The 10485-nt window shown below is 38.7% G+C and overlaps 1 protein-coding gene across 1 annotated transcript in view; it reads left to right on the forward strand.

Moving 5' to 3' along the window:
* Positions 1-518: 518 nt before the first annotated feature.
* Positions 519-10485, forward strand: part of PHEX (phosphate regulating endopeptidase homolog, X-linked) — a gene marked incomplete at its 3' end in the record, with an annotated part of 46816 nt that continues 36849 nt past the window's right edge. The window contains exons 1-3 of the mRNA XM_010191276.1: positions 519-630; positions 4519-4587; positions 6758-6919. Coding sequence (XP_010189578.1) covers positions 519-630; positions 4519-4587; positions 6758-6919 — 343 coding nt within the window. The remainder of the gene's footprint in view (positions 631-4518; positions 4588-6757; positions 6920-10485) is intronic.

The raw sequence follows: 10485 nt of genomic DNA on the forward strand, positions 1-10485 counted from the left end.
GAAACTTTAGTCAGCAGATAATTAGTCTTTTTTTAAATAGGCGCAAGGGGAAGCAAGAAAACCTTCCGTCAGTCTTGTGTTTGTAAAAGTTGTCAGCTATCCTGCTTTGATTGTAAAGGGTTTATAGCTATATGTTTGATAGCTAAAACATCTGTTCAGCAACGTTGTGAAATCCTCGTGTTCGGAAGCCCTGATAAGGGGGACTGCTGAGTGATTGGCTCACAAAGGCTCTCCAGGCAGCAAGAGCAGAAAATACAGTGGCCACCGCTTGCTTTTCCTCCTCCTGGTCAGAGGAGAATGCAGGAGAAAGCTGCTGTTCTACGCCTGATTTTTCTTTGAAAGGGAGAGAGCAGGAAGTGCCTAGGAAATGGTTCATGACAGAAACCTGGAGCTATAGAAGAGAGGAGGAGGAGGAGGAAAGCTCATGGGTGCAGTTTGCGAACAGTTGAAATCCTGATAGCACAGCAGCAGAGCAAAGCCAAACTTCTGCAAGAGCGAGCACATCCCAAGCCATCCCAATGGAAGGAGAGATGGTACCTGAGGCCAGGAGAGCAGCCAGCAAAGCCACACGCATCGCCCTTGGCGTCTTCGTGAGTGGCACCGTTGCGCTTGGTGCTGTGCTTTTTTTGGGTAAGTAAAAAGCTTGGTGCGGGTGTGCAGGCTCCATGATGTGTTTTTGATGAAAACCTGGGTTTCTTCTTTTCCTCCCCCAGTTTAATATTTACCCTAATATGGAAATGTGTCAGGAAAGGGACTACCTGTAGGATCATAAGAGCTGGAAGCTGCAACGTGAGCTCATGTTACTTTTGAATGCTGAATTTGGATACTCAGCTGAATTGTGTTCCAGCCAGAAGTGGGTACTTTCAAAGAATGGGGAGAAATGGTTGAGACTATGCACATCGGTAATGCTGATTGCGAACTGGCAGATTGTGAATGATGTGGGCTAATATTCTGTATTTCCTGAATATGAATCTGTAGTGCACACATTTTATGGAATCTTTTGGGTTTTCCTTCATTTGGTTTTCATTTAAGGCTTGTCTAGAATTCCCGTAGGAAGCTTAAATAATGCATATGCTTGCACATTTTTTAGATGTTTTTATTCTTCTATGTTGAATTGCAAAGTTGTCTTCACAAAAATAATAAGAAGTGCGTCCAGGATGAAATATTTCAGTCAGATTCATAAGCTGTAACTGGACACAATAGAGGAGTAATTAGTTTTTCTTCACCAGGATTTGGAATGATTTGTAGATTCGTTTTGTTGGAATATCACATGGAAGCATGTACCTGCACCTATAAAATCATGTTGAGAAGTATATATGCCACCAGGCAGAAAACAGAAAGCAGTGTTGTACCTTGTAAGAGCCTGCAGAGACAGATCCCCCTTTGGAGTAATTTAGCCCAACTTTTCATTTCTCTACACCACACAGATTTCTTTGGACTGGATGAAACTTAGCCTCTAAGCATATATTTTGCTTCTTTCTGATCCTTTATGAACTTATGATCTTGTTTGAAAGGTCTGTTGTGTTTATAATCACAACAGAGGAATTTATGCCAAGTTTTCTCTAGAATATTTAAAGCACCAGGCTCACACTCAATGTTTTTCTGCTCTAGAGAAAATTCTTTAGACATTTGCATTCAAGTAACTTCTATGTATGCGAGTAATCTCACTCAGTCCAACAAAACTCTTTAAAAAAGTAAGCAGGACTGAATCCTGAATGAAATACTGTTTCTAGATGAAAAAAGTTTTGGCTTAATATAATATCAAACACTAGGGCGTAATTGAGAGACCTGATTTTTTTTTTAAGCACTAGATTGTTTACTGCTTGTAAAAAGAAATAAATGTTTACCAAGATATCTTGTCAGCGATAGAAACTTTATCCATAGACTAGACATGAAAATTCAAGCAAGTATATTAATTCTTAGAGACAGTTTTCTAAATGTGCTGAGGCCTATTCCATAGCCAGGGATTCAATGTCAAAATTTTCAGTGGCATAACTCCTAAGAAAATAAAAATGCTGGCCTTGGGTCAACGAAAATGTTTTCAGGATTTATTTGGAAATTGTCTGAGGTTTTCAACCAAATGAATAAATGAAAAAAAGTTCAATTGTTTTGGCTTAACATTTTGTGCATGCAATGTTTCCATGTTTCGTTGTGACACTGTGTCTTGTTTGTAAGCTTGAGTTTAACTCTTTTTTGGTCTTGTTAAGCTGTAGAAAAGGAGACCATTATTTCTGGCCATGGCAGGAACATCAAGTTGACCTTTTTTTCTTCAGTTTTCATTTATTCTGCAAAACTTGCTGTTTCTGGTAGATCTGAAACAATTTTCCTTCACTTTTCTAGCCCGAGAATTGAATCACGGCCTTCTCCTGCTTCTCTTGTTTCTTCTTTGCAGAGTTCCTGCAACTCTAAGAGAAGTCTGGGAGAATAAAGTATTTTTATTTACCGACACTAGCTTGTAGTGGCTGTAGCCGCACTGTGACTTCAGCAGGGGGCTACCAGGGAGTCACTTGGCATCACACAGGGTCCTACCTGTGGCCCTCGGGACGCTGGTGTGGGTTGTGGCAGGACAGGAGCCTCCTCCTCCTCCTCCTCAGGAGCCAGAGCAAAAGGCAGCAGATCGCTCTCCAGGTCACTTGGGCAAAAAGCCAGGCAGCTTTGATCCTCAATCTGGTAGTCTCTCCTCCTGTCTTTGTAGCCCTTTGGTCTTCCCAGATTATGGAAACATCCACATTATTTGCATCTGCATATTTGCATGCCTTTTCCCTTTCAGAATTTTTGGGGGAACTTAATTATGGTGTATATTTGCTCAAGAATCTGCAAACAAGCTTCTAAAGGGAGAAGCTGGGACGCTGACTGTTATAACTACAACTGTAGGTAATAATATAATGATTAGTTCTCTTAACAACAACAACAAGGTATGAGAACAAAACCAGGCAAGCTTTTCAATTAAAATTAGCTGTTAATTAATAGGGAACCATTACTGCTTAAGAAAATGTTTTAATTTGTTCTAATGATGAAGCTGTAAATGGATCAAAACCAGTTCAACTTATATTTTAAGTATCAACACCACAAGGGCTACTTCAGATTCTTTGCTGATTCTTTTTTGTTCTCCCTCATTTTCCATCAAGTGCAAAAGAATTACATGGTGTCTGGGGTTTTCTCTCCATTCTCTGTTTTGTTAAGAAAAAAAAAAATCTAGCAAACTTTCAAGACCTGGACAGGTTTTAAAAGGCTAACTTTAAAGCAGAAAAGGTGAATCTCCATGAACGGGGAGTGCAGCACTTTCAAAAATTAATTAATAGGCACATTATCCATTATTTGCAATTCACAAGACTCAAAATCGTATTCTAGAGACTGCACTTCTCTGTTTTCTACTGTTCTTCAGTATTCCTATTACAATCTTTATCTGCCTTGAAATCTTGTGTATGTCTTGGCTAATATACAAAGCTTGTTGAAGTGTTGTGTTTCACTCAGTAAATGCAAGCTTTGGTGAAGTTGACCTAAAGTAGTTTTACATTCTCAGTTTCTAAGAAACTTTGATCAAAATCCAGCTGTTTCTGTCTTTAATTGTCACTAAACCTATGAAGTTAGAAGAGATGAAACAGCTTTATATTAAATTCTAGCTTTAGGTTTTTTATAATAAATTTTTCCTGTGCTGAAATAGACACATTTTCCTGTCTTTTTTGGACAATGTAGGTCTACAGGAGAAACTGCTCTATAGCTGTCAGCACTGGTAAGGCTAAAAGACCCTAATATATTCCACTGTTGGGCTTTTGTCTAGCTTTTTTGCTTTTTTATTTTTGCCATGGAATGAGTTATTAAGATAATAGATATAATGAGCCATTTCTTTATGTCTACCATGTACATCTACTGAGTCTTATTTCATTTACCTCTTGGGACTCTCCCATCCCCATTCCAAGTATCAATTATCTGCATATTTGCTGCCAGACAGCAGTGTCTGAAATTAGCAACTCCTATGCTTAAGTTTCAGTGGCAGCTGTAATATACATTTTTAAAAGATGACCAGAATTACCTGACATTTTCATAGTTCTAGTCAGCAAGGTTTTTGAAAGCAAATATGATTACAGTATCTTTGGGAGACAGTTCAGACAGAAACTGTGCTGTGCCTTATAAGCCACAGCTATCCCTGTGCCCATTGCTATATGGTTTATTTCAAGATGGAATAAGAGGACCCTGAAAGTGTCCTGTCAGTGCCTGCCATCCGTGAGTAAGGCTGAAGTGTTGTTACTCCAGGCACTGTACAAACCTGCAGTGAGAGACAGCCCTTGCTCCGTGCTGCCTATGAACAAAAGAGAAAGCAGGCACAGGAGGGGAAAATAATTTCTTATGAGCTGCAGTATTTACTTAATATACATTCTAGCTGTTTTAAATCAACGTTGTCAGAGATGCATCAGGGCCAGATCTTGCACGGACATTTGAATGATCAAGTACACAACATTTGGCCGCAATGTTCAAAATTCGTTACAAATGATCTCATTATGGTTTTCCATTTTGCAGTTAGCCAAGGTCTTATAAAGTTTCACCCGAAACAGCAGTACTGTTTGACCTCAGAATGCATTGAAGCTGGTAAGCAACAATTTTATCCTCTCTATATATCATGATTATAGTATGTTAATGAGATATTTATATTGTTTAATTTTTTTCCATGATACATTCTACTCAGAAAGCTTCATTAATAATGAAGGAAGCACTCCCCCTTCCCAACAGTTTAAGTTGCTGCAGATCAGTTTATTTTCTGCAATTAAAATTAATGTTTTAAATTGTCTTAACTCTAATCTACCCAGGTTAACTCAATGTTTCCTGTTGGGTTTATTTTTATTTTTTTTTGCAAGGAACTAAAATGTTGGGTGACTTGACCTTCAGGTGTAGTTTGTTGTTTCCTTTTCAATAGCCAGAAAACTAGCAAGTGAATTGTTAAGCACAGAGATGCTTTTGGGCCAGATCTTGCACAGACTTGCACAACTGTAATGTGGTGACTACAGCTCAAAATCTGCAATTACTTCTATATTGCCAGACCCTTTTCTCCACTCAGAGATACATGTGGTAACCCTCATAAAGCTGGGACATTTATTAGTGTAAGCTAAAGGAACTGGGCTTGGTAGGACATGAAAGTCCCATTTCGCACTGGTCAGTTTTGACAGTTCTGCTTGCGTTAAATTAGGAAGAGTTTTGTCCTTGACTGTAACAACAGCAAATATCGAACAATAGTTACCACATGTGGAAATCTGCCCCTAGAACAGTTTTATAGAAATGAAATGGACATTGTGTGAATTTATAAGAGCTTTTATTTCCATTCTGAACCTTATTAAGCTGATACTGTGAGGTTTTTCGCTTGTGTTTGAAATCCTGACAGGATTCTGCTCCATAAATTGAAAAATTTGCCATCTCAACATTACCAGGACGTTTCTTGCCATTCCGCTTCCACTCTACACTGCACTGACAGTGCTCTTGGCTGCCCTGGGCACCACCCTCCAGAGCTGATTCTTGAATGAGTGGGAATATCTAAACAAGGTGTGACGACTAATCAAAACACCATCCCCCACAAAAAAACCCCTATTAAAAAAAAGTATGGGGGCTTCATCCTGAGCTTAAAAAAAAAAGTCACTTAAGAAGTTTGAATCTGAACTGGGTTTCTTCTCACGTGCACACAAAATAGCACTGATTTTTGGTATGCTCAGCAGAAGCTGGCATTTTGCACCCAGGCAGACTTGGGCAGCTCCATGACCTGCTTGTTTCATCTTAGAGTGCGCTGCAGAGTGACTACATAGCGTCTTGAGACATGAGCCTTACCTTGCTTAACAGCTTTTCAGGAGTGACAGAAAGTGGCCAAGGACCAAAATGTCTTCCATGTAGTCAGTTTGAGAGTTTCCAATGTGAGCTGAGACATAGAAATATCATAGAAAGAATTACTCTAAGTAAAAACACAACAGTACCATAAAGTCAGCAAAAGTTATCAGATTTGCTGTTAGGATTTTTATTCAGTTATTTGGAAAAGCCTCAAAACACATGGTCAGTTAGCCAAAAAATGTCCAATATCCATGTATCCTGTGTTACTTGATCCATGTAGATTTATGCCATAATCACTATAATGCACAACCATTTGATTAGATACTCGGAAGTTATTAAGTGTCTGCCTTGTCGAACTGATCTCCCTCTTACCATTCTCACTTGTGAGAGCAACTGGTGAGGATGCAGTCACAAAATGGAGCTGAAATTATATTTTCCAATGAATGATAGATCAGAACTTCATTTGGTTTCTTGTGCAGCTATTTAACTAAAGTAAAACAATGCATAATTTCTGGAATGCTAATTAAAATCTGCTTGATACGTATTGCTACTAAATTCCTCAGGCAATTCATTCCATCATAGCAGCAATGGAGAGCCCATCCTCACATGTCTGGCTCCAGCAGTTCACATTTCTGTAGAGCTAGGTTCAGTTGTCATTGCTGTACAGCACTCAAGAGCATTTGTTGCAGATATTTTGCCTTTTTTGGCTTCTCCTGTAGGCACTGTTAGATGCTAGAGACACTGAGTGGTATTCTTGCTGCTGTTTTATAAATGACAGGGATCAGGACACACCTCAGTCCCAGAACAGCAAGGCTTGGCTTGCAAGCAAGCTCAACATCACTGTGTAAAAACTGGTAAATGTTAATCACCATTTCTGGACTGTGGACTGGTGTAACTCTGTGTTTAGGAACAAGTATTCCACAAAACCTGTGTGGTATGTTTTTCACAGCTGCTGCCATCTTAAGCAAGATAAATCAGTCTGTAGATCCGTGTGAGAACTTTTATCGATTTGCATGTGATGGCTGGATATATAATCACCCGATTCCTGAAGACATGTCCAACTATGGTGTTTATCCTTGGCTACGACACAACGTGGACCTCAAACTGAAGGGTAAGTATGCCATTTCTGAAAGTGGTTAGTTGGTTTTTCAGTGTAGCTTGTTAACTGGCTGGTTCCGAAATGAATAAAGACTCCATGCTTGTTTCTGATCATTGGATAATACCCAACAGCCCAAATTAATGTTCTCTCATTGAAAATAATATTGAGAGATAATGAATTTGGGAGCAAGAATACAACTGCTGGTAACTCTACAGGTGAAGGATGGAGGGGCAAAAGGATACTCCTTATACCAGCAGCAGGATTTGAACTCTTAAGATGGGTCGCCCAGGGCACAGGAGCATAGCACTCACATTTAAGAATATCCCAGATCCCGAAAAACATCAGTCTAGGACAGCACTCTGTCTCTAACAGTGGGCAATAGCAGGAAAAGAATATAGTGAGGCAAAAATAGAGCTACTTTTTCCAATATACTTGCCTAGCTCTTGACAGGAAGCAATTTACAGACTTGCGGAGATGGAGGTTGTTTGGATATTGTGTTTGCTTCACGTTGCCATTCAAGCTACCTTTGAAGTACCTGAGCTATCATCAGTGAAACAGAAGGCTGCTTAAGAATGTGTCTCTAGAGGAAAAAATAACCCCATGGTGGAAATGTGTAGGAAGAGAGGTATTTTAATCTGTGTGTGACTTGACTTTATGCTATACTCTGCAGCAGGGCCACCTCATCAGGAAGCTGTGCAGACCAACTGTGGAGAAAGGGTGATGATTATTGTTAGGTAGGAAAACCCTGCCAGATTCTTATAGTCTTTGCTAAAATCGAGTCAAAAGAAGGGAGATGTGCAAGATTCATTGGTGGTGGTGGTGGTCTTGAGCATTGTGTACCTTGAGCATGCTGTTGACCTATTAGCTGACATGAGAGCCTGCTTTGAGCTCACCACAGAATAGAGGTCAGTTTTAGGATGTTGTGCTTAAATATAGCATTTATTGTTCTCAGATTTTGTACATATGTGCGTGTGTAGGCATCAAAGCCCTTCTCCACTTGCTTTCTTCAGTCATGTCTTATTTATTTTTTGTATCGTTAAGTATTTTTAAAGCTGCATTCGATTTCAGAATATGAGTTTGGAATTTCAGCATAGGATATGATCTGATGACTGCTATTTTAAGTCTGCTGAAGATGTCAACCAAAGGAAAAAATATTGCCAGAACCTGTTTTAAGTTGTGCTTTGGATTCTAATTGTTCTACTGCCAGAATCGGGCTGTATTAGATAGCTGCACATCCTGCATGAACTACAGCCACAAAGAAGCCAGTCCTAATTGAATAGAGTAGCAAGCTGTGAGTCTCACCCTTAATTTCCTCTTTTACAGAGCCTAATCAAGGACATCATGCTAAGCCACTTTTTTATATGGCTTTCTTACTGCAGTCTCTTTAGAAGCTGCTAATCCTTAGCTAGAAAAATACAAGATAAAGAAAGAAACATCTAAGTGAGAACTATTTGCTTAATGGAAACTCCGTATCAAAAAAGGAGTGTAATGAAGTACCTGATGACTACTTTAATAGGAAGTCCAAACTGCTCCTTGGCAGGGACAAAGATGTGAAACGTTGGGTAATGTAGAGGGGTTGATTTAATGTAAAATTTGTCATCTCCTCCTTATCTTTTTACTTAATAAGCTTTCCAAAATATATTTTTGGTAATTAAAAAAAGGAAAAAGAAAAGAAAAAAAAAAAGTCTTGTGGTGTAAGGGTTGGTAGCTGAAACAAAAAGATGTAACTTTGGCTCTGTGTATGTTTGTGTTTTAACTTGAGTTACTTCAATGTATTAGCTTGACACTCTGACTTATTAATTTCTGGATGACCACAACTTTGCTATCAAAAGTTTTAGCAAGATGAAGACCTCTTTCATAGAGAAACATATACGTATGTATATATATATATATATATGGCTGGCCAGTCCTTAGAAACCAATTTAATCTCTCCTTCCTAAAGAACTCTTAGTGGAATTTTTTACATCGTTGTAAATGTCTCTGATTGACACTCGGTAGATTAAAAAACCCCAGCCTTTAAAGAGCTGATTATTACACAAGTTCTATGTTCTGGAATTTTTATCATATTAAAGAAAACTATTAATCTTAAAGTGATAACAGGGCTCGGCCAGAAAGCCACATTTTTCATATTTTATATTCTTTGATGGTGTGATATAGATGGAAGTATTTATTCAGGCAATATATTAAAAAATTATTTTACTTAAAATGAATTATTTGAATATCCAATCTTTTTTCTCATCCCTGAATGTTCCTGAGCCTTAGGCAGAAAAGGAATTGGGGTATTTGTGCAAAGACCTGTGTATGGCCTTGGTTACACAAGGGCAACTTCAGTCTTTCGGAAGCTCCATTTTTAGTTCAGGGGCAATTGCTACAGAAGATCTCCCAGTAGTTAATGAGTATCAAGTGTAAGAAGTAGCTTTGCCTTACTAAAATGTGGTAGGTGTATATGTGTATCGTACTGAATCCTGCATTAACTGTTGCGGGGTTTGAGAGCATATCTTTTTCTTTTTCTATTTTTCTTTTTAGTTTGAGGTTACAGACACGCAGGAGCATACAACTTTGCAGGTGTCATCTTCAAGAAAGGGTAGTACATTTTCTGCATCAGTGAAGATTTTGGGTGCTTTAATGGGGAATTCCAAAGAGAGGAATGGCAATGAGTCAGTGAAAAACAGCTGATAACTACTGGGTGGTAGATATTTTGCCTGCTTATCTCTGGTTGGTTGAAGGAGCAGGACACGAAACATTCATTTCAGAGTTCTTCTAGATTTGCAAAACTTAATGTGATAGTTAAAAAATCGGATTTTTTTGGTAAGATTTGGATTTATAATGTGGTAGGGTTAATATAAAGGGTTATGCTCCTGTGGCTTTCTCTAGCTGTCTTAAGATGGATTAAAACTAAAATTATATCATCATTTCCCCTTTAATTTCTTTTCCATCCTTTGTTTGAGGATCAGTTGGATTTCTTTTTCCTGCTCTCAGAGGCATCCACAAGCCACATTAGTAACTCATTTTGATCTCCTGACTATACACAATGAATAAAATTCTAGCCTGATGAAAGCACTGGTAGCTCTTTCCTTGGACATCAGCAGCAGCAGGATTCCATGCATTGTAGAGGAATGTACAGAAGACAATTGTAGATAGCCAAAGACTTGTGGTTTTGGTTATTACCCAGATCCAGGTAATAGACACCTAACATTTAGGTTAAGATTTGTTGGTTCCCTATAGAACTGACCTGGGAAGGACCAAAGTACTCCTACTTCCAGTCAACCGTTCCTGGCTGGAAGGTTTATCCTTGGCTTGAAACCGGTCTTTCGTTTGCAGATACACTGCAGGCATGTTAAAAAGTGCCTCTCATTGTTTAAGAACAACCACTTTTAGTGCTGATAGGCTTCTGAGGAAGCTCTTGGAGTCCTTCAAAATGGAAAAAAATGGTTTGACTGTGGCACCTCTTGTATGAACAAAAGCTATCTCAAACTGCAATTCATTCAGCCTTATGTCAAGTCAAGATTGCAATGTCTCCGTGAGTTAATAAATGTTTATCACTTACCATTAAGCTTCCTGCAAAGCTATTTGTGTTC

Source organism: Mesitornis unicolor, unplaced genomic scaffold, assembly GCF_000695765.1.
Source record: "Mesitornis unicolor isolate BGI_N332 unplaced genomic scaffold, ASM69576v1 scaffold6249, whole genome shotgun sequence".
Lineage (NCBI taxonomy): Eukaryota > Metazoa > Chordata > Aves > Mesitornithiformes > Mesitornithidae > Mesitornis > Mesitornis unicolor.